The 27,513-nt window shown below is 37.6% G+C and overlaps 7 protein-coding genes and 1 non-coding gene across 11 annotated transcripts in view; 2 read left to right on the top strand and 6 right to left on the bottom strand.

Annotated features, from left to right (window-relative positions):
• Positions 1-1,827, bottom strand: part of LOC106332524 — a 5,632-nt gene extending 3,805 nt beyond the window's left edge. The window contains 4 exon segments of the mRNA XM_013770995.1: positions 900-927; positions 1,106-1,441; positions 1,443-1,525; positions 1,692-1,827. Of these exon segments, the coding sequence (XP_013626449.1) occupies positions 900-927; positions 1,106-1,441; positions 1,443-1,525; positions 1,692-1,827 (583 nt within the window).
• Positions 1,828-3,843: 2,016 nt separating this feature from the next.
• Positions 3,844-5,036, bottom strand: LOC106297784 (protein BOBBER 2-like). The gene is made up of 2 exons (XM_013733955.1): positions 4,609-5,036; positions 3,844-4,466 (listed from the first exon to the last, which is right to left on the bottom strand). Exons 1-2 carry the CDS (start codon positions 4,979-4,981, stop codon positions 3,955-3,957), a joined length of 885 nt encoding a protein of 294 aa, XP_013589409.1. The 5' UTR covers positions 4,982-5,036; the 3' UTR covers positions 3,844-3,954.
• Positions 5,037-5,867: 831 nt separating this feature from the next.
• Positions 5,868-7,697, bottom strand: LOC106308465 (E3 ubiquitin-protein ligase SINAT4-like). Its single transcript, XM_013745631.1, has 3 exons — positions 7,054-7,697; positions 6,471-6,857; positions 5,868-6,387 (listed from the first exon to the last, which is right to left on the bottom strand). Exons 1-3 carry the CDS (start codon positions 7,270-7,272, stop codon positions 6,025-6,027), a joined length of 969 nt encoding a protein of 322 aa, XP_013601085.1. The 5' UTR covers positions 7,273-7,697; the 3' UTR covers positions 5,868-6,024.
• Positions 7,698-7,878: 181 nt separating this feature from the next.
• On the top strand, positions 7,879-7,950 carry TRNAQ-CUG. The gene has a single exon. It is a non-coding gene; the product is annotated as a tRNA-Gln (tRNA).
• Positions 7,951-7,986: 36 nt separating this feature from the next.
• Positions 7,987-11,974, bottom strand: LOC106308449 (membrane protein of ER body-like protein). Of its 3 annotated transcripts, none has more exons than XM_013745620.1 (10): positions 11,490-11,974; positions 11,162-11,230; positions 10,450-10,971; positions 10,217-10,360; positions 9,952-10,077; positions 9,738-9,800; positions 9,213-9,521; positions 8,889-9,125; positions 8,734-8,795; positions 7,987-8,663 (listed from the first exon to the last, which is right to left on the bottom strand). In XM_013745620.1, exons 1-10 carry the CDS (start codon positions 11,821-11,823, stop codon positions 8,175-8,177), a joined length of 2,355 nt encoding a protein of 784 aa, XP_013601074.1. In that variant the 5' UTR covers positions 11,824-11,974; the 3' UTR covers positions 7,987-8,174. The 3 variants fall into 3 exon arrangements, with proteins under 3 accessions (XP_013601074.1, XP_013601070.1, XP_013601079.1); XM_013745616.1 differs by having other exon boundaries at positions 9,213-9,542; positions 11,490-11,971; XM_013745625.1 differs by lacking the exon at positions 11,162-11,230 and having other exon boundaries at positions 9,213-9,542; positions 11,490-11,971.
• Positions 11,975-18,150: 6,176 nt separating this feature from the next.
• On the top strand, positions 18,151-19,062 carry LOC106332514 (glutathione S-transferase T3-like). Its single transcript, XM_013770985.1, has one exon. The coding sequence runs from the start codon at positions 18,151-18,153 to the stop codon at positions 19,060-19,062; it is 912 nt and encodes a 303-aa protein (XP_013626439.1).
• A 2,239-nt stretch (positions 19,063-21,301) lies between these two features.
• Positions 21,302-23,760, bottom strand: LOC106326369 (membrane protein of ER body 1). 2 transcript variants are annotated; one of them, XM_013764366.1, is made up of 7 exons: positions 23,564-23,760; positions 23,081-23,449; positions 22,666-23,019; positions 22,472-22,588; positions 22,140-22,397; positions 21,990-22,051; positions 21,302-21,910 (listed from the first exon to the last, which is right to left on the bottom strand). In XM_013764366.1, exons 1-7 carry the CDS (start codon positions 23,718-23,720, stop codon positions 21,458-21,460), a joined length of 1,770 nt encoding a protein of 589 aa, XP_013619820.1. In that variant the 5' UTR covers positions 23,721-23,760; the 3' UTR covers positions 21,302-21,457. The 2 variants fall into 2 exon arrangements, with proteins under 2 accessions (XP_013619820.1, XP_013619826.1); XM_013764372.1 differs by having other exon boundaries at positions 22,140-22,385.
• A 366-nt stretch (positions 23,761-24,126) lies between these two features.
• Positions 24,127-27,513, bottom strand: part of LOC106332506 — a 3,963-nt gene continuing 576 nt past the window's right edge. The window contains exons 2-11 of the mRNA XM_013770976.1: positions 27,244-27,284; positions 26,497-26,832; positions 26,349-26,390; positions 25,902-26,252; positions 25,770-25,817; positions 25,593-25,646; positions 25,346-25,426; positions 25,171-25,224; positions 24,892-25,018; positions 24,127-24,370 (exon numbers count right to left, since the gene is read on the bottom strand). Of these exons, the coding sequence (XP_013626430.1) occupies positions 24,127-24,370; positions 24,892-25,018; positions 25,171-25,224; positions 25,346-25,426; positions 25,593-25,646; positions 25,770-25,817; positions 25,902-26,252; positions 26,349-26,390; positions 26,497-26,832; positions 27,244-27,253 (1,347 nt within the window). The 5' untranslated portion in view covers positions 27,254-27,284. The remainder of the gene's footprint in view (positions 24,371-24,891; positions 25,019-25,170; positions 25,225-25,345; positions 25,427-25,592; positions 25,647-25,769; positions 25,818-25,901; positions 26,253-26,348; positions 26,391-26,496; positions 26,833-27,243; positions 27,285-27,513) is intronic.

The following is a 27,513-nucleotide window of genomic DNA, read 5'->3' as shown; positions in this document are numbered from 1 at the left end:
ATTAGCCGTGGGCGGTCGGGGCGTTATAAGTGGTATCAGAGCTGGTTAGCCATCTCAGTTCTGACCTGAGAGGCATCTTGAGACCTGTCGTGGGGCGCAACGAGGATGTTGCGTTGTTTGAGAGGGGGTGAATTGTAACATCCCGAGTTGTGATATATGGAAAAGGCTTTAAAAGAATTGATTTGACTACCTATATCACCAAAGTTGACTTACCTTTTCCGGAGCACATCCTGAAAGAACTCCGGAGTTAAGCGTGCTTGAGCTGGAGTAGTGGAAGGATGGGTGACCTATCGGGAAGTAATTTGCAATACCGTGCGAGTGAGGCCAAAACATGGGAAAAGGTTATATGGTGATTGCAGGATGATCAGTAAACAAGTCTTTCAGACCTTGAAAAATTAACGCACCACCCGTCTTATGGGATAAGGGCCCACAGGCCGAGTGAGCGGGCGTGGGTGGCCCATTAGCCGTGGGCGGTCAGGGCGTTATAGATGGGTTGGTAATTAATCAAGTGCTGAACCGGCAATCAAACCGTACAAGAAATATAAACCAATGTACCATTGGTTGACCAATCATTATCTTTATTTTATTATTGTTGCATGTATTAGTTATGGTCTCGTGCTCATGTCCTCTTTTCAAGGAGGGAGTAAGTCATGATGCCCATGTTTCCCTTTACGTAATTTGCTTCCGTAACTGTTGGAACTTATGGTTCTAGTTTCTTTATTTAAATGAGAAAAGCCAAAAGAAAAAGACAGAGAAGAAAATTGAAGTTACTTGTGTTTTGTTTTCATTAGTTTGTTTTTCACAAACTCTCTTAGCTTTGAGGAGAGGTCTTAATTGGCATCGAACAACTTATGTTCGAAGGTATCAAAGGGGTGATTGGATTCACTACTAACAGGGAACAAGACCTGCTTTTGTAGTCCTCAATGTCTGTCATAAAGCAAAATATCAAGAAGTAAAATGAACTATACAAATGAGTTCAATTATATTATCATTGGGGCCTGTGAAAGGTCACAACTTTCTCTGACATATTGATAATTCAGTAAGGAAGAGCACATGCCACATTGTTGCAAACACATTAGTAAAGATTGAAAATTTCAGTTCAGACCGGTATATCGTTTTCACTAAAAGCTCTTCTCATTCTATAATCCACTGGAGGGAAATCAAAGAATCTCTGGATCACCGCATCCTCGTGTTATGTCATATCCATTGAGCTTAGGTTATCCGTGCTCACACTCTTGGGAACTGTGATATCAAAGACAACTAGACTACTACTAGTCTTCATAACATTGTCCACTTCTGCCGCTAAAGAGACGTTCTTGATGTGTAGCACCTCGGACAATGGAGTCTCCATGACTGATTTCACCAGCAGGTCCTGCTCACAGCCATGGAAAGTCGTGTCTAGAAGCTGCTGGTCACTCTGCAACGAACCAAGATCGCTGAATGAGTTCAACTATTTCTAGAGAGAGAGGATCAACGGCTAGCATTGACTCTTCAACAGTCAGCTCAGGGGCTTTGACAAGATCGGCTTGCTTCAAAAACATAAGAAAGAAAGATCAAGTAAAAACAGAACAAGAGAGTACAAAGATCACAACTCAAAACTTGTTTCCTTCAAGTTACTAAGCCAGTATAAAGTTTACTTCTTTTTTTTCCATCAGCAGAACAAAACTGTCTTATCATCTGCCTAGCAAGACTCAGTTTTGAGAGGCCAAAACAGAGACAACCCGTTTCATCAGAGAGCTTGTAAGATTTGAAGAGATTATCGAATTGCTGAATATCTGGAGAACAATCTTGCATGAACCGAAACTATAGCCCAGTTTCTGCATACATTTTTTGAGCAGAAGAGAGTGTGTACATATGAAAAGTAGAGGCCAAATGTGAATTTTGGAGCATACCTTATGAAAAAGTTCTGTACCTTTGGCTCCCCTTATTGCTTTTGGCTGAGCATCATTTGTTTTTTTTTTTTTTGTGTAAATTATTGCCTTCACAAGATTTTTTTAATATTCTCTCTTATGCAAAGAATAAACATTAGTGTTCAAAAAAAAAAGAGAATAAACTTTAAATGTTGAGATTAATTAGACAATAATCAAGATGATTACTTTTGTAGATTAAGAGTGTGACTGGATGACACAATGAGCATTAATAAATTGAAGTAACAAATTATTCAGCTGAATTACGCTATTTTTGTCCAATCAATATTAATATTTATTCAGTCCACTTACGCGGGAAAGAGAAAACTAGTGTAAAAATAGAGTAATGCATTTCTCTACTTTAAAGGGGTGATTGGTAGTTGCTGTAGGTGCTGTTAACATCCATATTTATTTCTACAGCACCAAATTCAGAGTATTCAAGCTTTACAATTCTTGAAATAACTTACAGCTGTACAAGTGTTCTGCAGAGTCAAATATCTAAAACAATTTTTTAGTGCTTTCCATAAAATTCTACAGCAATAAAATTTAAAACCATAACAACAAGTCTACAGTTTTTTTTCTACGGCAAAAATTTTGAACCTACGGTCCATTACCAAGTGAGAGAAAAAGTTACTCTGGATTTCATTTTTAGTTTTTCACTCATTTACACTTTTTTTATTTCTACCTTTTACTCTAGTTAATGCCAATGACACGCTAAGTAGTAGTAAGTGGTTGTAGTACACAGACATGCAACATTCAACATTTGTCACATGAAGTTTTTTCGTTTACTGATATGCCGTTGTCTACGACATCAGCGTTGAATGCAGCAGTACCCGTTTACATTATAACCTTTGTGTATTTCATTTTATCTAAAATTATTAAAACTAAAATATCTTTTGGTACTATTTAAAAACATGAATATCAATAAAAAAAAAATTGTTTGAAAACATAGATAGCATTATAAAAAAAAATATAAAGTCTTTTTTAATAATTTTATTAATATAATTACGTTAATTATATTTCCATATATCATTCAATTTGACAATTTCATTAATGATATTATCTTAACAATGCATTACATCATTAATAGTACAATTTTTTATTTATTAGTTCATCAAAATTAATTTTGTGCCAATTATAAAATCAAAAATGTAAAATAACTGGGTTTTACATATGGTTAAACATTTGGTTTTGTTTGTTTTACTGAAACTTTTTTAAATATTTTAGTTTCAATCGGTGGAAAATTACGTAGCCAAAAACATAATTCAAAGACATGTTTTGTGAATAAAATAATAACTTAAATCAAATAAAATGTGTTACATTTATTGTCACTTAATTTTTCATTCTATATAATTATTTTACTAAATAAAATCAGTTAGACATGAATATTGGCTATCCATTTAGGTACGTATTGTTCTTTTCGGGTGTTGTTATTTTTGTTTTGAAATTAGGTCCGCTTGAATATTATAAAATTATGTATGGGTTTTGAATCCTTGTGGGTGTAGATGAATTCGGTTCTCATTTATAGAAACCTAAAAATATCTAAGTAACAATTGTATCTGAAACGGGTTCAGATATTTGTACAGAAATAACCATATTACCCGATTCGATCCTGGTCTTTTGAATACAATTAGTTATATTACGACCCATCTAAAATATATAATAGAAAAACAAATACCAATGTATAAAAATATAAGAACTAATATCCGTGCGGGTGCACATGCGCGCAGCAATCTCTACTTCTATTTCATAGGCATCGACAACTGATCATGGTAGATATAGAACCACCAATATGCGAGTTGTAAGTTTTCTTGTCTCAGTAATTGTTACAGTACCAGACTCTTACTTCGCCTAGAAGACTTTTTAAGAAAACCAATTTTGAACACATAGTTGAGTAATAACCTGATAAAATTCTCCCAGAATGGTTTATTAACCGAACAACAAATTTCTTGAACAAAACCAAAAGGGTAGATTAAATCTTAAAGCCAGAATAACAAGATGATAGTTAAAATAAAAAAAATTAAAAAGAGAGAACAAGGAATTAAGATCAGTTAAACTTTGCATTAGAGAAATTCATCTCAGGATGCTGAGACATAAACTTCTTCATCATATCCTGCTTCTCTATCTCATCACTCGTCGGGAGCCCCATCTGCTTCTGCCTCTGATCAAACATCATCTTCTCAACGCTACTCCGAGTTTCCGGGTCCAAATCAGACAGTTTGCTGCTCTCTGGTTCAACCTTCTGAGTGTCAATCTCGGGTTCCCCTTTCACACAGCACTTCCACCACTGCATCTGGTCCTGCTTTGTCAAGAGCACCGATACGACCTTTTGATCCTCGATGTTCCAGAAGCAGTCGTCAGGCTTGACAGCATTGAAGAACTCTCCATCGACGATTGGTTCTTGTCCTTTGAGACCAACTTTCAGACGGTTCTTCTTGATCTCACAGGTGACTGAGCGTGACTTGGTGCCGCAAGGAACTGGAATGGTGACTGTGACCTCCTGGAGATTCTGTGTCCATGAGTACTTCTCAAAGTCAAGACCGTTTCCTTTGTTGGGAACTGCATCAAAAGGAACAAGGAGTTAGTTGTCTGATCTAACAACTCAAGAACTAGTTCATATAAACTTAAAGATCTAAACTTTCTCCAAAACCCTAGTCCATATAACAGCAGAATCAAATAAAATCAAGATCAAAGGGCTTACCGATGGGACCCGATTTTTCTTCCTCCTGCTTATCGACCTCCATGGGTTCCGTGGGCTTCAAGCTTTCCTTCTTTGGCTTCTCCACCTCCATGGGCTCCATCGGAGGCAAGCTCTCCTTCGTCGACTTCTTCTCAATGGGCTTCACCGTCTCCTTCTCCGCCTTCTTCTTCTCTGCTTCACTCAACCTCTTATTCGCGGCCGTCACAGCGGTGGCGATATCCTTTTCTGCCGAGTCTTTCAACAGAAGGTCGCTCTCTTTCCCGATAAAGTCAAAAGCTTTCTCCAAAAACCCTAGAGGGTTTGAAGGATCAAGACTTGCCTCGAACGGCACCGAAGGTCTCTTCTCCTCTTGCATCTCAGAGATAATCGCCATTGGTTTTGGTTAAGCTCTTAGGTTTGTTTTCTGATGTAGTCTAGAGGATTGTAAATCAGAATGAAATTTGTAATTGTTAATGAAACAGAGACTAAGGTATTTATAGGGGAAGCTATAAACGCAAAAAGGAAGGTTCGAGAAAAAACAAATCATACCTTGATTTTCCAAAATTCGTATACTTTCCTTTATTCAGAGTATTTTCCTGTTTACCATTGAGTTTAATAATATGTAAATTTGCTCTAAAAATAAATTATACAATTTATAACATTTTAATTGATTTTAGATGATTAGGATTTGTTTCTAGGAAAAGGAATAGGATTTATATATTTTCCTAGTTTTATTTAGAGTGATATTTTAATATTTGTGTGAAAACCTGTTGACACTTAACGGAAAACGAGATTTGTTGAAATCTGTTAGACATATCTTTTTTTTTTTGAAAAAAGAAAAAAGATTTGTTGAAACCTTACATAATAACAAATCTTAAGCAATTTACTGGAATTGAATACCATCATATATTTATCTTACACTTGATCATTGTTTATATTTTTTGTCAGCAATAAACAGATTCATATAAACTTTATAAACCAAACTCGTAACTTTGCGTCCATCTGGACAAGACGGTTGATTTCTTACACTTTGATCATTGTTTAAGTCGGTAGATTTTCAACCTAAACAAACAAAATTTCCGTAGTTTTTATCAAACAGGGTGTTTGATCCCCGCACCTCCATTTTTTGCAGCACAGATTTACTTGCGTCTGAAGTAACTATAAAGGTCGGTGAAAGGCTAATCACAAGTTATCATTCCTCGTAATCACATTATCTTTTACCACTTCGATCATCTCCAATCTCCATATATGAATGAATCTTAAGATTTGAGAATCTGAACTAGTTCCAACAAACGAGATTTATTAACTTGTGATAAGATCAAACACATTCATTCAAGATATGTTTAAGATACAGACAAAGAAGAAGTGTGTAAACGTCTTCATCATACAACTTTCGTTCTCAAAGATAGAGAAAAAAAAAGGAGAACGCATGAACGATCAGGAAGATAGGTTTGGCATGAAAAGCCCAGAATCTGGACTGTGTTGCTCTTTCCAGATTTTACCGGTGACTCTAAGTTTAAGCTCTTTCCTATCGCCTCCGGAGAAGAAGAGAGCCATGTTCCTCTGGATGATGAGACCGTCGTTGCTGTCTCTTACTTTCCTGTGGCTATCTCTGATGCTTCTTGGTGTTCCTTCCCAAGTTAGTTTCCTCCCACTGCCACCAACTTCTAAGCTATAGCTGTAGCTCCGTGCTTCTTCCTCGTCACCCATGAATCTCAGGAACGCCATGTATACCGGACCCATCCCGAGCTGGAACGCTTCAAAATGGAGGCAAAAGTATTGCCCAAAGCAATGAAACACCTGAAACCCAAACAAGGAACACAAAGATGAGATGTCCAAAACATTGAAGCTAAACATGTTTACTAGACAAGAGATATGCTCACGGTTAGCATCCAAGTGGCGTTCTCCACTTCACGCGGATTAGACTTGACATAACGGTGGTTGAAAGTGGAACCAGCGTGCATGTCGACTTTATGATCATCCCTGAGATGGGAAACAAGGAAAGGGATGTCTCCTACGACACCACACTCGGAGCCAGCATAAGGACAACCGTAAGGTCTGAAGTTACAGAGAGACTCGTGTTTCAGTTTGCTGTAATAAGGAAAAATCTCAGGGCATCCGAGGTTGTAAAACTTGCAAGGAAGCTCAAGGGACTCGGCAACTTTCTCAAGAGCTAAACATCTTATATCACCAAGCTCTTGTCTACAGGTGGGACACCGGTTATGAACTCTCACTTTACAGGTAGAACATAACGTGTGTCCATTATGACACTGCAACAAGAAAAAGGCAGAGACTTTTTTTCAGATTACCACATGATATCAAGCAACATCGAAACCTACAAAACAAGCACATTATATACAATCTAGCATAGTAATTGCTAAGAATCAATTTGTTCTAACACTATGATGATATGAACACATCTAACATCGTGAATCAAATTAACAGATGAGAAGATGGGAGAATCACCTGATGGATAGGAGGATACATAGAACAGGTACAGACAGGGCACTCGAGAAGCTCGTAGACGCTAGTCGCCGTGGGACCGACTATATTGGTAACGACGGCGGGAGAAGCGCCTCCGCCGCCGCCGTGGCTCTTGGTGGAAGAGAAGTGGAAAGTTCCGTTGTGATGGATCTCATCGTTCTGAACGCTTCTCGTCGACGATTCCATACTATCCGTTTCCATTCACCACAAATCAATTTTCCACAAAATTGAAAAAACAAAAACAAAACAAAAATCCCCTAAATTCAAAATAAAAAAAAATTAGGTCAAAAAAATCCCCTTCCTAATTTTTCTTCTTCTTTCTAGAATCACTCTTCTCAGAAATGAAAATTCCTTTCTTTCAAACCCGATTAACAGGAGCAAAAGCGATACAGTAATCTTTGAGAATGGATTCGATTAGACAAATCTGGAGAAGAGAGAAAAGGGAAAGAAAATTGAAAGACGAAAACTGAAATTTTTTGTTACAGGGAAACCAAATCGGGCCCTGACTATGTCTCTCCCCCTTCCTCTCTCTTTCTCTCGTCGCCGTTTCTGGGAAAGGCGGAATGCTTTTCTTCGTTGGCCTCTGTGATCTCTGAAAATGAGGGAGAAAAGAAAGAGAGATCGAATCTGAGCCGTTCAGATACTGTGGCTCTCTTTAATTCGAATTTGAATCCGACGGTTATCTTACCAACCCAACCAATTGGATACAGTCATTATATCATTATTACCCAATGCGAGCGTAACTCATGTCCGCCATTGGAACGAACAACCCGTTTATATAAGAAAATATCTATCGTTTTATCAAATGGTTCTATGGTCTAGCGGTTAGGACATTGGACTCTGAATCTAGTAACCCGAGTTCAATTCTCGGTAGAACCTTCTGTTTCCCCTTTTTTTGGTTAAATGCAAACAAACTGAATTGAAAAAAGGGCAAACCTCACGTCGCAATTTATTTGTGTGCTTGGAAACGACTTTCTACACTCACAAGTCACAAGTCACAACAAAGGTTTGGTTTTAAAAGGCAAACAAAAAGTCTAACGACAGCTCTCTCAAAGCACAGAGTGGAAGCGAAAAGTAGAATATGAGGTTGACGAGATACAGTTCTAGTAAGATGATGAGTACCCGAAGCTACCAGCCTTTCTCCCCAGCAGTGAAAGCATCATCTCTGCCGCCGGAGTCTCCGATCCGTCAGACCATCCGTACTTCTCAAGCAAGTGATCCACAAAGTTACCAACCACGTAAGATATCCCCGACACCGACACAGCTATCATCGCGTATTTCAGAACGCTCTTCAGGTGGCTTCCTCTCGGGCTCCTCACGTGAGCTTTGGCTAGAGCCAGCAAGACGATGCATAGCAGAGACGCCCCGAAGACTGATGCGACTTTGTAGTCTCTGTTGTGTGTTTTGCTGAATGAGAAGTAGTAGACTATAGGAGGGAGTAGCCCCATGATTATGAAGGATATGATTGCGACTGTTACGTGGAGCGTGAAGTTTTCTCTTCTTCCAAGGAGTCGCTTGTACCGACCTTCTTCTTGAACGTTTGTCTGGTTATCCTCTGTTGTTATGGGTTCCTCCTCTCTAAGTTCTTGGAGCTGCAAATGAAGTTTTTTATATTACCAAGTTTATGCATCAATATGAGGAAAGATTTAAGTGATCACTCACGTTATGGATAATGAGAATAAGCCCGCCAAACAAGTTTGCAAGCCCCAATACCAAAATGTTCACTGCAACCACAATGATACATACGAGTGTTGGGATTTTTTGTGTGTTGTGTTTCACAGTGGAAGTGGAATGCTAAGGCTGAAGGGTGTACTTACATGTTGAAGCACCAGAACCAGCGGCAGATGAGATAACACCGAGGCTTGTGATGGCTTCTATCAGACCTCCATATACAATGCTTTTCAAGATCTCCACTTTACGTCCTTCAACGACTGGTCCTGCAACAGCTGGTCCCACTAACGGTTCGGTTAGAGTTCCTTCTTCCAGCGAACTCAGTGGGAGTGGTGGAATATCAATTCCACGAATTGGTGCTCCGTCACCTGATTCCATCACACCTAAACGGACGCGGAAAGTTAGAAAAGGTATGAATGAGATCGACTACAAAGTACGTTAACTAATAAATCTTCAAACAAAGAAGACACCTGTTACTTTGGCCAGACCAAAATCTGGCTTTCTAGGTTCTGTTCCTTCAAACAGATGAGAGACACCTTCTGTGTGAAATATAGTTTCTACTCTTACTCCATCGGGTCCACTAGTCACAATGTTTGATATGTTCATATCACGAGATGGTTGAATCGGGGAGAGACGTCCTTTGTCTGGCGAGTGGTTCTCATCTGCTGCGCTAGTAGCACCATCCCTGTCGATTTTTTGCTGTGTTTGCTCCTCATCAGCTGAAGGAACCAGAAACTGTTGCCCGTTTTCAACGGTAGCTCCACTGTTAACACCTTTGCCTGTATCATTTGAGTTTGCAACTGCCATTGTATCAAGAAAAGAGTGGTTGGAGTTTTTAACAAGTTCAATGGAGAGAAAAGCAAAAGCTAAATAAGAGAAGTAGGATTGGCTATCTATCACGTTTTGTTTTTATTAGAGTTGCTTCTCAAAAAATTCAACTACAAGACACGAAATATGGGTTCCACTTTTTAAGAGACACTCAATTATATATGTACCTTGAATCAAAGGGGTGTCATCAACAGGCTTATTGTCTAGAGAGACGCTGATCTCTGACACATCTGCACCACAATGCATTGAAATTATTGCTTAGGAACCAAGGGTAAAATTGGATTATATTTTATTAGAGATTTCAGTGTTCCACATTCCTTCCTCCTTTATTTCAGGATCTAGTTGTTTCATAAAAATACTGAATAAGAGAATGTCCCCTACCTTGAATCGAAGGTACTGGACCTTCCTGAACAAGGGCTGGTGCTTTTGAACCAGCCGTCTCTTCTCCTAAAACGCTTGGGTTATCACGTGGCAGACTAGCTTCCGGTATACTAGGCATTGCTCCACCTGACCACACAAAATAAATAAAATTTAATCCTAATGCTAATCTAGTACAACCCCTTCTGCATTATTGCGACTAAAAAAGGAGAGACATTGCATTATTGCAATACTAGTTCTACTAGATACCAAAGGGACCAAAGAATACCTTGCTGAACAGGTGGTTCTTTTTTCTTCGATCCAAACATTGAACCAAACCAGTTGGAATGGGCTGTAGCTTCCTCTTGAGGCTTTGGCTGAGTGTTTAACCTCTCGACAATTTCACTGGGAGCAACCGGCTTTGAATCCACCCCTGCAATTTGTTTTTCCAAAAAAAAAAACAAAAGCATGATTTATATACAAATAGGGATTAGATCTCTAATATGAAAGAATCTTATGTACCTTTGGGTATGAATATGCTGAAGCAGGACAAGCACTTGTAGAAAAAGGATTCGGGTGTAGAGCTGTCACCACCAACTGGAGATGGTTCATTGTCCTCGGAACGAAGAATAGGATCAATAGGGTCAGGCCCTCTCACGCGCTTTGGATCTTCCGGAGCATGCCTGATCTTACGTTTTCTTTTCTTGAGGACAACCCTTTTGGTGATGCAAGAATGGCAGTTAGGACAGAACAAATCATGCGTCTCTTGGTTATCAAGCACTTTCTCCACATTATAATCTTCAACATCATCAATGTCCACCTCCTCTTCCTCCTCTATCACATCAGCAGTGCGTTGAACAACAACAGCAACTACCTCTTTAGGTAAATCAGTGTCTTGTACTTCTTCGATTTCACCTGATGGTCCTTTGTTGTTATCCTCAGAAGCTGAACCGTTTTCAGATGCACGCTCCCTTTTCTCCGCGCTTAAGTTGTCAGCAGTGTGCGACTCATGAGCATCAGGCTCTGCATCAGCTGACTCAGAGCCTATCAAAAAATAAAATCAAACAGAAACTCAATTATACATGATGGCGTCTTAAACCAAGTAGGTCACTTTATCAACTACTATTTACTACAAGTCAATCAATTTCAGAGGAAATAGCTAATCATTAAAGAGAATATGCAGCTAAGAAAAGGTTGTTGGTCTAAGAAGAAGCCCCTAACGGAAAGGACTGACCTTTGGTCTCAAAACATAACAAAGATTCTTCTCTGTAAGTCCAATCGCAGTGGCGACATTTCCAAATTCCTTCAGCCACAAACAACAAATCATGACAAGGACTTCTCACACACCAGCAGAAACGTAACAATGCAAATCTAATCCTTGACATTGTTTTAAGCTAATAACTATAGCCTATTTGATTTGAATCATTTCTTTTTTTTTCTTTTTCTGAATGAATGTTAAATTAATTTGAATCATTTTTCAGCACAAAAGAAGCCAACTCTGTAAGCATATCATCACATAAAAGTCAAAACATGAAGTCAACGGGAGGTTTAAGTCAACAAACCTTCTTCTCCGTCGAAGAAGACGTTCCCGTCGTGGTGCTCCTCGTGGAATCCGACTACCGGCGACTCCGGGACCTCCAAGTTCTCAATTGCGATATGCTCTCCTTCGCCGTTCCGGGGATCAGGGATCCCTTCGGAAAAGCTAGAAGAGGAGCTATTGTTGGTGGTGATGGTACTACCGTCTGCACTGTCGGGTCTCTTCCCGTGAGGAAACGACGACGTTTTCCTTTCCAGCTCGACAACTTGCTCCTCCTCCTCTTCTTCCAAATTTACTGGGTGGTGGAGCTTCTCTGTCCCGGCTGTGGTGGGCTCATTGACTTCGGCGGCGGATCCCATCAAAAGAGGCCAAAGTGGAAGACACGAAGGGCCAAAGGTAGAGGGAAAAGAGAGGTTCCGAGATCTGGAGAAGGTGATTGATGGGGTCGTCTCTGTCTCTTCTTTGCTCACTTCAACGTTATCGTTGCAATGTTGATTTCTTCTGTATTATTTAAATAAAGAATTAGTATTATTTATGATTATCGATCATGATGATGAAGTGTCTTGACTTCTTTTTGCCGTTTATCACCACGGTTTCTACATGATTATTATACTTTTGTTAACTTATCTTGTCTTTAAAACTTTCCAATTCTAAGTGTAAAAAACACTATACTATTATTATATACAGACTAATTGGCAAAATTAGGAAATCCTGCTATATTTAAGAGAAAAAGATAAAAATAGCACTCAATCAAGATTTTGTTCCCAAACTAGCACTCAAGATCAAAAGTCACAAAAATAGCACTTAATGTTTTATCAAAAGTCACAAACTTAGGATTTAGAGTTAAAGGGTGGGGTTTAGGATTTAGGGTTTAGGGTTTAGGGTTTAGAGTTTAGGGTTTAGGATTTAGGGTTTAGGGTTTAGAGTTTAAGGTTTAGGGTTTAAGGTTTAGGGTTTAGGGTTTAGAGTTGAGAAATGAGGTTTTAGGGATAAGATTTCAAATTTTGAAAAATAAAAAAATTAAAATTTTCAAAGGATAAACTTAGAAATGTGCTATTTTGTTCATTTTAGTTTTTAAGTGCTATTTTTGTGATATAAACTTAGAAATGTGTTATTTTGGAGATTTGTCCTATATTTAAGTAATAAATAATACTATGCACAACTTTTATAGGATTAACAGAAATACGAGCAAAACATTACTTATTACCGTATGTGTCAATTCACATTTTTTAACCGTTCAACTCAAGCATAACATTACTTATATTAGAAAAGCATTTTTTTTTTCAGTTTATCTCGTCAAGATTGTTATTCTGTAAAAATTATCACCTTAAGTTACCATTCAAACTATATGATATTCTATATATATTATGTTGTATTAGTGGACTTTATATTATACTGTTTATACCACGCGGTAAACCTCCAAACAATTATGAACTTTTGAGTAAATAGTGAAAAATTAGTTGAAGATTTTGTCAGCTTCTGTTAAGGGATTGATTGTGTCACGTGGATGACAGAAAGATAGAGAGAGACTTGCATTCATCGTTAATTTCACGATGTCCGCACCTCCCCACCTAACACCGATGCCAATCTCTTTGATTTTTATCACAGCGAAAAGACATTCATCTATATCAAACATATAGCTGGTAACGGTAATAAATAGATAACCAAACACATAATAATAAGAAAGTCGATCTACTCCAATGTAAACATTCTTAGATAATTTGACACTCAACGCGTTTGCTGACATATTAGTATATTACCCTTTATCACATCTCTATTTTATTCAGATTTTATTTTTTTGGTATTATTTTGTTCATATTTTTGTCAAATCTGTATCAACTAAGTTTGTTCTAGATTAATTAATAAGGTTGACAAAAAAGTTCCAGATTAATTTTAAAAAATCTTTTTTAACTACAATCGAATTTTATACAAGTTTTTTCAATAGTAGTCTCGTCTTTTAGTGTTGACCGTGACATTTCTTAATGGTTTGGTTGTGGTAGTGATCAATCACCATCGCCATTAAAAATAGTATATTTCAGTATATCACTAAAACTGAAAGAAACATGAATTTTGCACGAGGGATGCATGATTTCTATAAGTTGGTTATAACAAGGAGGTAGATTCTCAGTAATATCTCAGAGACTAAAAGGCGGTTTCAGAAAAAGTTTATCGTTGGTGCCTTGGTGGCAGGTGGCTTTAGCCATTGGTTACCATTAGGGGTGTCAATTGGTTGGGCCACCCATGGACTAACCCATTCCAAACAAACATGAGTGGGTGATGGTTATACCCAAATAATTAATGGTCCAATTGGGTTAAAGACCCACTTTGTCCATGGGTTAACTGGTCCAAACCAAATGGGTGTTGGGCTGGCCCAAAAACTTAACTTCTAGGGTTTAGAGAATTTGGGAAAAAATCAATCAAAATAATTTTTTCCGATTCTTTTCTTCTCTCGCGATTCTTTCTGCAACCAACGATTTTCTCCTCCCAGATTTCTCTTCGTCTACTGTTCTTGTGTTCATCAATCCATACGATTCTCTTTTCCCTTCCATCGATTCCCTTCTTCATTTCTCTACAATTTCAGGTATGATTCGATTTTAGCTCTGATCTCGCGATTTCTCTACTTTCTGTGTTGTGGGTGTTGTGGGTTTTGTGGGTTTTGTGGATGATAATCTCGTTTCCATTGTTTCCATTGTTTACTCTAGTTCTGATGATGATGATGAATCATTTAGAATATTGTTTTGTTTTGGGTTCAGAAACGATGCACACTTGAGATTTGGTTTTGGGTTGACGTGTATTGTATTTCTCTTTAAATGCAGGTTTCGTTTCTGCTCGGAGTCATCCCTGTCTTCATAGCATGGATATACTCAGAGTTTATGGAGTACAAGAGGTCTTCATTGCACTCTAAAGTGTATGTATTTGGGGAATATTCTTTGAATTGTGTACTTATTTATACAGCTCTCTTGTTATGTGTGTAACTTGACAGTTATTCTTTACCTGTTACTTGCAGTCATTCAGATAATAATTTGGTTATGACCTTTTAACTTTGCTTTGTGATTCTTTGCTGGTTGTTTGTGTAGGTTATTGAGTTAGACTGTAGCAAAGCAATACTCTGCTCGGCAAATGATTAGATTGAGTTTATACAAATTTTAGTTTTGACTGAGTTTAGATTGAGTTTATACAAATTTTCTATAATTTTTATTTTCTATAAGTATATAAGTTTGTAAATTGAGTTTACAATAATTGATTATGAACAAAATTAAGCTAATTGTTAAAAAGAATAATAATGGGTGGTTTTGGGTTATTTCCAATGGGTATGGGCTAACTTGGGTGTGGATGTTTTTGGGTATGAGTATTAAATGGGTGTGGGTGTTTTTGGGTATGGATGTTAAATGGCCCAACTGTACATACCCATTTGGGTGTGGGCCGCCCAACTTGACATTAGTTACCATCTTCTCTTTTTTTGTTTTTTGTTGTAAATATCTTCGATCTTCTAGATCGATTGTATTTTCCGCTTGTCGAATTTTCTCTTAGCTTAGGCGATTTCGGTTGATTCCGTTTAGCGGATATCTCTATTCCGTCGCGGATCTTTTGTTCGCTTTGGCGATTGTATTATAGTTTTTGTCTTTCTGCTTCTCTTCTCTTTGTGAACTTCTATTCCGATCAACCATGGAAGCTTTGATTCTATTTGCTGGTTATGCTCTGTTTTATTTTGAAATAGGAATCAATCTTTGCTCTGTGTCACAAGCAAAGTTTCCTTGTTGGTAAAGAACAGAGATGATAGTTGAAGCAGTGGGGAGATTCAGCACAGATTCAGATGAGGCGGAGTCTATAAAAGACGTTCCGACAAGGATTTGTTGCTATCTCCTTGAAGCTTCTCTCAAAGTTCACCTCTAGTAAATTGAAGAAGAACTTCCAGGGATTGACGACGATCAAGAGTTGTAGAAGCAAGCAAGTGGAACAAACTTTCCGGAGAGACAGACCGGTGGTTTGGTACCGACATGTAGCCGGCGAACCATGGATCAATCTCACCGTTTCCAGAAAATTCGAAGCTCCTGCATATGCTACACGTGTTTTGCATTAAGTTAATATTATCTTTTTAGCTTGGGCTTCGTATTGGGCTTAATTTCAATTTTGTAAGGGAATGGTTCGTCTACTTGTAATGGGTTTTCGTTTAATAAAATGAAATGGTTGACAAAAAAAAGGTTATAACAAAAAAAAAGTGACGAAAAAAGATACAACTGTTATCACAAAAAAGACGTGGAGACGAGAAGATATCGGAGCAAATCGCCTGATTCTGTATAAGTCTTTTAACTACTGCTCCCTCCGTTTCAAAATAGATAATGTTTTGCTCTTTCCATTTCAAAATAGATGATGTTTTGGAGAGTTTAAAATGTTTTAAAATATTCATGTTTGATGTTTGATATTTTTATATTAGTCTTAGTTTTATAGAAAACTGTGTCATCAATGATATTTTATAGTGGTTTTTGATGTTATTTTTTAGAAAAAATAGCATATTTTAGTTCTTGTGCATTCACCTAAAACATCAAGTATTTTGAAACAAAGTACGTATCGATTATACCCACCTAAAATAACCAAAAAAACACACGTTGCGAACGTGGTTGACGGCCATGCATAAGGAATGTAAATTGATTTTAATAATAGTATTATCGATCTCAGTCGATATGATGATGAACGAGCCATGATTCATACGAACTTGACCTTTGAGCTCACATGGATTCATCATATCCCTATGTTTTGATACCCGCCAGATGTTTTTATAGAATCAACAGATTAAGTAGGTGTTGGTTAGACTCTTAGATCGAAAATAAACTGTAGCTTATTCTTATACCTGTTTGAACCGAAAATGGTGTGTTTGTCGGATTCATAATGAAGAATTTAAGAAATAGATTTCTTAAATTCTTGAGGCTAAAGATAAATCAACATAGAAATCAAATGGAAAAAGAACATCAAAAAGAATTTATTGATTAAAGATTATATTACATGTATGATTACAAGTGTAAATAAATCTAAGAATCAATAAACTCTTTGTATGAAGTGTTTAATATGTAAAATGGGAGAAGAAAAGCCCTTTTCTCATAAGGAGGTAACTCCTTATCTATAGAAAGATGAAGCCTAGGGCTTCCTAGCAATATGAGCCTAGTTCAATGTCTAATGGGCCTTGAGGAGGATGTAAATCCACCCCCAACAATACCTTTTTTCAAAAGGAATCCAACCATTTAAAGTGACAATAAACAACAAAGTATCCAAGTCTTATGTTATGCTTACGTTTGTGACAAAAAATATGTTATGCTTACGATGTTTTCGCAGAAGATTCACCGATCAACTATGAAAAGTAAGATTCAAATGGTTTAGACCACCTCCATTGGGAGGTACTTAAGAGAAGTTTTAAAGAAAAGCAAAAAAAAAAAAAATTGGAGAAAAGTCTAAGTACCGGTACTTAATGTGGGGGTTTTGGTGTTGGTAAAGAGCCTTACGTGGCAGCCGGTGAGTGGACCTCTCATTGAAGTCACTCTCTCTTTCGTCGGGGTGTAAACCACCGAATTCAAATCTTCTCTCTTCCTCCTCCAATATCAAGCACAACGTCTCTTTGGCGATTCTAATCTCCATCTTCATCATCCAATCTCGATCACTCCACTTCTCTGGCGATTTCAATCTTCATATTCCTCATCCAATCTCGATCACTCCATCTTCTCTGTCTGGATTGAAAGAGAAATCTGTTTTGTTTCACCGAAGATCCTCAAAAGAAGAAGGACAGATAGAGAAAGAGAAGAAGTCGGAGATGGATTCAAGGATGATTTCTCCTTGGACCGTGTAAGTGAAGAAAGCTCTCACCTTTTATCTGATCGATTTTGTTTAGGGTCTGAGATTGTTGTGTATCAAATGGATCTATCAAAAGAATGGTCTTTTATCAGTGTTTAGACTTGTATTGTTGTTGCATGCATCATCAAGCTCTTGGGTCTTGCTTAGTAGCTGAGGTTGTGAATGGTTTTGTTCTTTATCTGTGTATAGAATGGATTTGTCAAAATTTGTTCTTTATCTGTGTTTATTAATTTGATTAGACATCTTTTGTGAAAGTTCAACTTGTATTAGAGCATGTTCTGAATTCGTGTGTGTTTTTGGAAGGAGGCTCTCGTCTAAGGGCAAGTAGAGTGAAACGGAAAGACAATAACCAAACGGAAAGACTACAACGCGGATGTAATTTCTTTCTTCTAGACTTTGTATGCTAATGTTCAGTGTAGTTTGTTTGAGTTTAGTTTGTTTGAGTTTGTTTTACTTCATTGATGGTTGATGAAGTAGCTTCTCGGTTTGAAGTAGCTTTCTTCTAGACTACAGTCTTTATTTTGCTTAACTTAACTTAAATTCTAGGTTTAGTTTGTTTGAGTTTCAATGCAATGCACGATATGAGTTTTTGAAGTAGCTTCATTGATGGTTGATGTGATTAACATTAGGTGGTTGTGGATATTGATTATAGGAATTGATTAGCATTTGTTAGTTTCGTACATGTGATTAACATTTGGTGGTTGTGGAATTAAAGGGACTTGAGTATATTTTAGAGTTTAGGTTCTGAAAGTTGCCTTTACAATCTGTCTAACTTGTTTAAACAAGTCAATTCCTTCTCCTTCTGCTCTTTGCTTCCCCTTCTCTGTTTCCTGCGAAACCATTAAATGGATTCCTATTCTCAGTCTTCTAGCTTGATGGACCTCTTAACCAATCAACAACCAAACACTCAACCTAGTTTAGATCAGTCTACGTCCAATGTCTCTGTCTTCGGTCTTTGGTCTGAAGATGCAGAGTTTGAAGCACACAATGTTGAGGACCGTAAAGAGAGAAGGAAGTGGACACCAACGGAAGATCGTGTGCTCATCTCCGCTTGGTTGAACACCCCCAAAGATCCTCTTGTTGGGAATGAGCAAAAAGCTATTTCCTTTTGGAAACGCGTCGCAACTTATTATGGAACAAGTCAAAAGCTTGCTGGGTTGCAAAAGAGAGAACCAACTCACTGCAAATCAAGGCGGGGGAAGATCAATGAGGCCGTCTGCAAGTTTGTAGGTTGCTATGATACTGCTACGAAACAGAAGTCAAGTGGTCAGAATGAAGACGATGTTATGAAGATGGCACACGAGATTTACTTCAATGAATACAAGGTGAAGTTCATGCTTGAGCATGCATGGCTGGAGTTTAGACATGATCAGAAATGGTGTGTCGCATCTACAACTAAAGATAAGGTTTCATCAAAAAGAAGGAAGTTAGATGAGCAGTCCGCACAGTCATCAACTTTTGTGCCAGGAGAGGATGATGAACGGCCTATTGGTATTAAAGCAGCAAAGGCGAAAGGGAAAAAGTCATTGAGCAAGCCAACTACATTGGAAGAGGAAGGAAAAGAGATTCAGAGCATGTGGGAGATTAGGAAGAAGGACTTTGTTTTGAAGGATGCTCTTAATAAGCAAAAATTATTTGACAGCCTAATTGCCAAGACAGAGCTGTTAAGTGAACTCGAAAAGAGATTCAGAGCATTTGTAAACATTGCCTTTTGCAAGAGCATGTTGTGTTTTCTTTATAAACATTGCCTTTTGTAATTGAAGTCTTTGTCGCTAAACATTTCTCAAGCAACATTGCCGAGTGTAATAGAAGTCTTTTTCTAAACATTTTTTTTAGAAGTCTTTGTCTCTCAAACTCCAATACAATTTCTCTCAAGCTCCATTCTCTTACCATTTCATCTTACCATTCTCTTACCATTCTCTTACCATCCTCTTACCATTCTCTTACCTTTCTCTTACCATTTCCTCTTACCATTCTCTTACCATTTTCAAGCTCCATTCTCTTACCATTCTGTTACCATTCTCAAGCTCCATTCTCTTACCATTCTCTTAAAGCAAAATCAATCTCTTACCAACTTTTCTTACTTCTATATTGCTTCTTCTTCTAATAATATTGAAGAAATGATGGATGAAAAAATTGATCAGATTTTCGATCAACATTTCGAAAATCTCCTCATTCACAATGAAAATCGCCAAGAAGCATCAAGGTAAAAAAAAGAAACGAGGCTACATTGAAAGACAACATGAAGAAGGACACAAGCAGTTATGGAACGATTATTTTAATGAAGATGCAAAATATCCTTCTCACATGTTTCGCCACCGGTTTCGAATAAACAAGCCCTTGTTTATGCGTATTGTTGATCGACTCTCCGCTGAAATGCCATACTTTCAACAAAGAAGAGATGCTACTGGAAGGTTCGGTCACTCTCCATTACAAAAGGCAATAGCATCAATTCGTATGATGGCATATGGTTGCCCAGCTGATGCGGTCGACGAATACCTCCGACTTGGTGAGACCACTGCGCTTTTATGCTTGAAACATTTTATTCAAGGAATCATAAATTTATTTGGAAATGAGTATATAAGAAGACCCACGCGGGAAGATCTTCAACGACTTCTGGATATTGGAGAGATACGCGGATTTCCCGGGATGATAGGAAGAATTGATTGTATGCATTGGGAGTGGAAAAATTGTCCGACCGCATGGAAAGGTCAATATACACGTGGATCAGCAAGCCAACAATTGTTTTAGAGCTATAGCTTCACAAGATCTCTGGATATGACACGCGTTTTTCGGACCTCCAGGTACATTAAACGATATCAATGTTCTTGATCGATCACCAGTTTTTGATGATATATTACAAGGTCGAGCTCCAAAAGGTTAATTACATTGTCAACTGACACACGTACCATTTGGCTTACTATCTCACATACGGTATTTATCCAAAATGAGCTACTTTTTTCCAATCTATTCCACTTCCGCAAGGTCCGAAAGCATCCTTATTCGCTACACATCAAGAAGCTGTACATAAAGATGTCGAGCGTGCTTTCGGGGTCTTGCAAGCTCGATTTGCCATGGTCAAAAATCCATCTCTTTTGTGGGATAAAATAAAAATTGGAAAGATAATGAGTATCACTTTTGTGGGTACACTCAGTTTGATGTATCACTTTTCGCACAACCGGATTCAAACTGAAGTTCACAAGTGGATTTAGACTTTACTTCACAGATGCCTTCTAATCTCGGGAATATGATGAGCATTCGGAATCGAGTTCGTGATAAAACAATACATCAACAGTTGAAAGCTGATTTGGTTGAGAATATATGGCAAAAATTTGGAACAAATCAAGATTTCAACTAATCTGTTTTTCCTCGATTACAATTTGTATTTGTATTTTTAATATGTTTTTATGTAATTTTTATTAAACTTTTTATGTATGCTTTTATTTTAAATCATTCTATTTAAAAAAAAAAAAATTTAAGAACCCCTATATATGGGATCCTCCCATTAGAGGAGGAAAAAATTATTTCTACTAACCAGGTCTTTTTTAACTTCTAAAATCATATTATTTACTTTAAATTTATCCATAAGTACCCATTTGAGATCCTAATGGATGGACATGCTCTTAGATTAATTTTGTTTATGTTTAAATATGATTCTTCGAACAAACCAGTACGTGAATGTGCGAAAAAAAGTTTGTACAGCATTCTTTAGACCACAATACGGGAACACACTTGGCAGTTGGCCCTCCTTGTCTGCAAATGTGGTAATCCCATATTAATATAATTGACTATGAGGTCCATAACTAATAACTCCTCTCTTTCATATCATCCCATGACTTCTTTTTGTAACCTCGAAGTAAGAAATATCACAATGAGGAGATGTATCAAATGTATTTCTCCACCAATATTTGTGTTCCTGCATCCTTGTTGTAACCGACCAATTGAATCTATTGTTAAATCTTAACATCTTTCTCGTGCATGTTAAAAGAAGAAATCTTAACAAAATCGTTTTCTTTGTTCTAACAAAAAGGTTCTTTGTGTCTCACTGAACACTTTCTACTTTATTTTCGTTTAGTTTTAATGAAAACATTCGACACTATAAAAGGAAAGAAAAGGACAATGTAAAGTGAAAGATAGAGCAAGAACAAAGTCTCAAACTCGTGGAGTTTCTGTAGATTCATCATAAAACCCGCTTTTCTCAAGCCACTGGTTCACGAAATATCCCATGAACGTAGAGAATCCCGACGCCGTCGTCGCCATTGACGTGTACCTAAACAGAGTCTTGACATACTCGCGCTTCTTCGAGACGTAAGCTTTCGCAACTGAGAGCAAGACGATGCAGAGGAGAGACACTGCGTAAACAGCTAAAGTCTTGTACTCTTGTCTCTTTTCGACTCTTCTTCTGAAAGAGAAGCCGTATACAAGTGGTGGGATCAAACCGCATACGACGAAAGAGGAGATTGCTATCAACCTGTGAAACCACCATTTCTCTCTTCTCCCCAGAGCTTCCACGTACCTATCTTCTTCTTCCACATCTGCGTCTGATTCTTTCTGATCATCAGTGTTGGTTCTTGTTTTGGGTTTCTCGTTTATTAGTTCTTGGAGCTGCAAACAAAAATGGCGTTTTGAGTTATTTAAATCCTCTGAAATTAATGTTACGTGATAGACAAGAAAGATCACTTACGCTGTGAACAATCAGAAGAAGACCGCTTGACAAGTTGGCAACTCCCAAGGCCAAAACATTCACTGCAACATAATCAGAAGTCATTAAAAAAGATTTATGCGTCAGTTAATAGTGTTTATGGCTCAAGGAGATGTGATGTGGATCACTTACGAGTTGAAGCACCAGAAGCAGCTGCAGATGTTACGGTGCAAAGGCTTGTGATGGATTGTATTAGACCTCCATACACAATACTTTTCAAGATTTCAAGTTTATTACCGCCTTTGCCCGGTTCAACACTCTTTGGGATCTCTGGTTGAACCCCAGGTTCTGCTTGAGTTTTAGGTGGTGTTTCCTTATTCGCAATTTGCATAGACGGTTGCTCCTGTGGTGGAGGAGGATCTACCAGAACCGGGTGAACTTTTTGGTTGTCTAGTATAATCAAGATTTTTGTTAACAACCAAGCGTCATTAGTATTCATTTCAGAACCAGAATTCAAAACATACCTGTCTTCTTGTCAGAATCTTGACAAGAATCTGCAGCTTGGTCATCTTCAATTTTAGTTTTCTTAATCTGTTCTTCACTAGTAGTATCAGTAGACTTGGAATCAACCTCTTTGTCGCCTGGTATGTTTAAAAAAAATGGTCAGGTCTTGAAAATGATGGATACAAAAGACTTGAGTAGAAAAAAAGTAACTTACCTTTCTCTTTGTGATATATGGGAATGTAACCGGACCTCATTGCCATAATGACTAGAAACAACACCGGAAACGCTGGAAGTAACCAAAGTATAGATAATGAAGGCAGCGGCAATGGAGGGATAGAAGGCAGTTCCAGATGTGGTGGTGTAATGAAAGGTGATGACTGCTGAGGGGAAGTGAAAAGGAAAGAAAGAGCAATGATAATACAGAGGAACAACCAAGCAAAAACATCGAGGTACCACTTGGGAAAACTCGGTCTGCCTTTCTCAGTCTTGACATCAATGCTCGGTTCCTCACTATTGGTACCAAGATCATTTTTAGTTGACTTTGAATCAACCTCTATCTTGCCTGAATCTGCCAAGAAACCAAAGTCAATCACACCTGTCCACACAAAAGACACCAAAAGAAAGGGTACCTTTGTCTTTGATGTGGCCATAAACAGAAAGAAACAGCTTCTGGAGATAAGCAGGGAGCCAGGACAAATTTTTTGTCTTCTTGTCTTCGGATCTTGAACCATTCTTAGTGTCAATAGGTTTATTTGCATTGTCAGACTTTTTTGCGGGTTGGATATCTGATTTCTTCACGAGCTTGACTGTTTTGGTGATGTCTTCACCACAGCAGGGGCAGTAAAAGTAATACTCATGCTGGTTCTTGATCACAATCTCCACATCACTATCCAAGAAATCACGTTCTGTTTGTGAATCTTTGCCTCTTACAGATCTTGAAGCACTCCCAGTGTCAATAGCTTCATGTAACTCGAATCCTATGGGTACCAAACTAGAGTCTAGCATTCGAAAAGAAAAGAAAATAAAACGTGAATGTTTAAGATCAACTACTAATGAACTGTCTAAGAAAATTTAAAAAAAAAATTAACCAAAAGTACAAATAGTTCTCAAACCTTGTTCGTGGCTAAAGTCAACGCTATCTTCATCCTCGCTGCTGTGTGGTGAGTCCGGGGGTAGTTTGGTAAATTCGTCGGTATAGACACCGTCGCCATTGTCATCGTCGACGGTGGAGCTTGGAGAAGGAGTCTGATTCGTGGCGGTGGATTCCATTGGAGATACACAAAGATGAGATTCAGAACCATGTTCATTACTGTTTTATTGTTAGTTTCCTTGTCTGAATATTTTTATTCCACGATGTCCACGTTCTTTATTTTATTCCTAACCAACACGACTAACCAATATTCTGTCTTTTGTTACTTTACCAAAATGACGAAAATGAAATTAATTATTTTTGATAAAGATTGTTTTTTTTTTGTAAATATATGAAATTTTCTAAAATGAAATTGATTATTATTATAAATTGATAAGATTCGAACCTTTTGCTTACAGAGAAACAAAACTAGTTCGTGTACAAACACACATTAAAGACTTGGGACACAAGGAAACGATAGATAACTCTGTTCTATGGAACAAAGAGACAGATCAGCTAAAGAACGACTTTTCTGTGATCTGTAAATCACCCTTTTAGATAATCAGAGGCAAGCTTATGGAAATCATACTTTGCAAACACATCTCTCGCGTGTTGACTTGCAACGAAAGAAAGCGCAGATCCAGCAATCGCTATTCCAGTGTATGCAGCCACGGTCTTGAGTTTATCCATGCCAAAGGCGCAAGCTTTGGCAAAGGAGAGAGATATGACGCAGACCAGAGATGCGGCGACGAAAATCGCAGCTTCTTGGTAGCGTCCCTTGTCTGTTATTTTGAAAGAGAAGCCGTAGAAGAGGGGAGGGATCACACCGAAGAAGATGAAGGAAATAAAAACAACGAAGCAGTGGAGTATGACTTTGTTTCTTTTTCCCAGCAGTTCCTCGTATGGATCTACTGATACCAGTTCTGGCATATGATCGTTGTTCCAGCTTTGATATCTTGGTCGTTTAAAGAGTCCATATAGCTGCCAAAATACATAACCTTTTGTAAGTGTGAACGTTTAGGACACATGATGAAACAGAGTAAGTGCTCTGTTTCTCATGGGACAATGGAGCATATACTCTGTTTTCTCCATTAAGTATGATTATGAAAACCTTTTGCATGAAAAAAGGAGTTGGAAAGAGAAGAAACGAAATGACTTACGCTGTGAATTATTATAAAAAGACCACTGAATAAATTGGCTAGCCCCAAAGCCAGAACGTTGACTGCAAGCAAAGACGATATTAATTTGAATTGAGATGTATGAAAAACTCCATGTCACTGTTTGTATGTTCATCAGTTCATGCGTACTTACGAGTGGAAGTTCCGGAAGCAGCAGCGGAGGATACAACACCAAAGCTTGTGATGGACTCTATTAGACCTCCGTATACAATACTCTTCAGGATGTCTAGCTTTATTGGTAAGAGCTTTATTAATAAGACCTTTATTGAGGAAGCCGAAGCCTTGGAGGTATCACCCTCTTTGTTAGGAGGATCTTCCTTTTGATTTTCTAAAATAGGCAGAATCAATAAAAATAGTCAACATTCCGGAACAGAATCAGATGAACTGAGGCACAAAGTGATATGGTCTATACCATTGATCCTCGGCTTTGTTTCAGGGATGACCTCTGTAACCGGAGGATTAGTATCTGAAGCTCACATTGAAAAGAGAGAGAAAAAGAGTCAGGCAAAGATGACAGTATCTAATTTGTGATAATATTTTATGTTCATCTTTATTTCAATCAACCAGGCAATGGTATGTGAAATGACCTTTCGCTTGATCTGTACCATCATCAAGTTTTTGAGGATTTGTAACAGCACCGGTCTCTTTTGGATCATTTTCTGGGCCCTCTGCAACATATATATGTTAATGGCTTTGGTAAAGTTAGGTGACAAAGAGAAAATGATAGATAAAGGTCCTTTTGATTTTCTAAAATAGGCAGTCAATAAAATAGTCACCATTTGTTTCTGCACAGAATCAGATGAACTGAGGCAAAAAAAGTTATACGAACTATACCGTTGTTCTTCAACTTTTCTTTAGGGATGACCTTTGTAACCGGAGAATTAGTATCTGAAGCAAAAAGTGAAAAAGAGAGTCAGGGAGATATGACAGTATATATTTTGTGATAATATTTTATGTTACAATTTATTTCAATCAACCAGACAAAGGCATCAAGTTTAGCTTGATCTGTACCAGCATCAAGTTTTTGAGGATGTGTAACAGCACCGGTCTCTTTTGGATCTGCAATATATATATATTGATGGCTTTGGTAAATCTTTGGTAAAGTTAGGTGACAAAAGACAAGATGGAAGAATAGTGAATCACCTATCATGGAACGCCAGAGCACAGCCAGAATGGCTAGGAACAACGATAAGATTATGGGAAGGTAATTGTTACTCAAGAAATTTGGGAGCCAGGAAAAGGAGACGCCTCCTCCGTCATCCCTCCCAGGAACATCAATCGTCTCTGTTGGATTTCCCTCCTCAATTGTACGCGGTGGTGATGGCTGAGAAGGCAGGGTCCACAGGAAAATGACTGATAGCAATAGCAGAACCAAAAACAGTAGGAACCGCTGAGAAGTGCGAGTGAGCCTTGGCAAACGGTCTGGCAAAAGTGTCTCTCGTATCTTTTTTAGCAGTGTAGCCAAGGTGTTATCCGGTTTTGGAACAGGTGTGGCTATTCATTGAGATCAAGAATCAATCAGTCAAAACATTTCGAGAATTCGAACTGTCTCCATTCAAAGCAATGTGTACACAGTACACACATACATACCTTCAGGAAGAGGAGGTTTAGTCTGGCTGCGATTGACTGGCTCTACAAATCAAGAAACAATAGTTGAGCAACATCATCATCATCATCCAACATATATATATATATATATATATATATATATATTTAATATGTGTATATAAATGCATACCCTGGGTGATGTTATACAACCATGGGATGTAAATGAAAGGGTACTTGAACGAGAAAATGATAACGAATACGAATCTATCTATGTTGTACGGAAAAGTCTCTTGTCCCTTTTTAAAGAGTTTAGCAGTTCCGGTGATGTTGTGAGTGCAGTTTGAACAGTAGAGATCATGATTCTTTGGCATTTGTATCTCCTTCAGCACATCCTCATGACCTTTCTTGTCTTCTACATTGCTCCAACTTCCCTCGTGGTCTTTCTCCAAATGTTTCTCTTTACCCACGTCATTTTCAGTTTCAGATCCATCATCTTTACTGCTCGTTTCTTGTGTTGTATCGGTTCCTACAACACATTTTAACAAAATTTTGGACTCAAGAAAATACTAAATTTGATGTTCTTGATTCCGATAATTCAGTACATATAGACAACACTTGCCTACCAGATTAACGTATCAAATTCGTGAAATATTAAATCTACTACCATGCATGCAATTGCGATATTCTACATTGGGCGAGCTTAGTAACCAATGCATGATTTGTATTCTACACTTGCATGGTCACTATCGACGTAACGTAAGATATGAATTTCAGATAAACATTTTTGTTTATCTATATAATGTTTTCTAACAACAATAATAGCAGTTCAGAATTATAAATTTCGTAATAGATATACAGAACCAATATACATATATATATAGACCTAAATTATTGAAACAACTTCAGAAATGAATTCAAAATGTTTTTAAACTTAAACCTGGTCCCATACTGCACTTAGTTTCTTTGCTATTTTCTGTCGACTTTTTCTTGGGTTCACCCCCTAGGGTGAACCTTTAGGTTCACCAACCAATAGAAAGTTGTCATTTTAGATCTAGTATCTTTTAATTAAGGAAACAAAATAACTTGCCAAATTATATTATGCTTTTAAAATAAAAAATAAAAAATTAAATAAATAAAAATAACAATAGTTCTAAAAAAAGATTATTTAAAAAAAATATTTATTTTTAAGATTTAGAGTTTAGTGTTT

This window comes from Brassica oleracea, chromosome C1 (assembly GCF_000695525.1).
Source record: "Brassica oleracea var. oleracea cultivar TO1000 chromosome C1, BOL, whole genome shotgun sequence".
Classification (NCBI taxonomy): Eukaryota; Viridiplantae; Streptophyta; class Magnoliopsida; order Brassicales; family Brassicaceae; genus Brassica; species Brassica oleracea.
The sequence above is the reverse complement of the archived record's forward strand: the minus strand, read 5'-3'. Positions and strand labels throughout refer to the sequence as shown.

Bases quoted from the DNA above. Each gene is read 5' to 3' on its own strand.
- LOC106297784 (XM_013733955.1), bottom strand. From the start codon at position 4,981: ATGGCGATTATCTCTGAGATGCAAGAGGAGAAGAGACCTTCGGTGCCG. The intron at 4,467-4,608 runs GTAAGCCCTTTG...CTTTTGATGCAG, and splicing joins AGAAAAATCGGGTCCCATCG to TTCCCAACAAAGGAAACGGT.
- LOC106308465 (XM_013745631.1), bottom strand. From the start codon at position 7,272: ATGGAAACGGATAGTATGGAATCGTCGACGAGAAGCGTTCAGAACGAT. The intron at 6,858-7,053 runs GTGATTCTCCCA...TTCTTGTTGCAG, and splicing joins TGTATCCTCCTATCCATCAG to TGTCATAATGGACACACGTT. The intron at 6,388-6,470 runs GTGAGCATATCT...TTTGGGTTTCAG, and splicing joins ACGCCACTTGGATGCTAACC to GTGTTTCATTGCTTTGGGCA.
- LOC106308449 (XM_013745616.1), bottom strand. From the start codon at position 11,823: ATGGGATCCGCCGCCGAAGTCAATGAGCCCACCACAGCCGGGACAGAG. The intron at 9,801-9,951 runs GTAGGGGACATT...ATTGTGGTGCAG, and splicing joins TCCAGTACCTTCGATTCAAG to ATGTGTCAGAGATCAGCGTC. The intron at 9,543-9,737 runs GTACATATATAA...ATACAATGGCAG, and splicing joins TGACACCCCTTTGATTCAAG to TTGCAAACTCAAATGATACA.
- LOC106332514 (XM_013770985.1), top strand. From the start codon at position 18,151: ATGGATTCCTATTCTCAGTCTTCTAGCTTGATGGACCTCTTAACCAAT.
- LOC106326369 (XM_013764366.1), bottom strand. From the start codon at position 23,720: ATGGAATCCACCGCCACGAATCAGACTCCTTCTCCAAGCTCCACCGTC. The intron at 23,450-23,563 runs GTTTGAGAACTA...TTCGAATGCTAG, and splicing joins TGACTTTAGCCACGAACAAG to ACTCTAGTTTGGTACCCATA. The intron at 22,398-22,471 runs GTATGTTTTGAA...TGATTATACTAG, and splicing joins AGATTCTGACAAGAAGACAG to ACAACCAAAAAGTTCACCCG.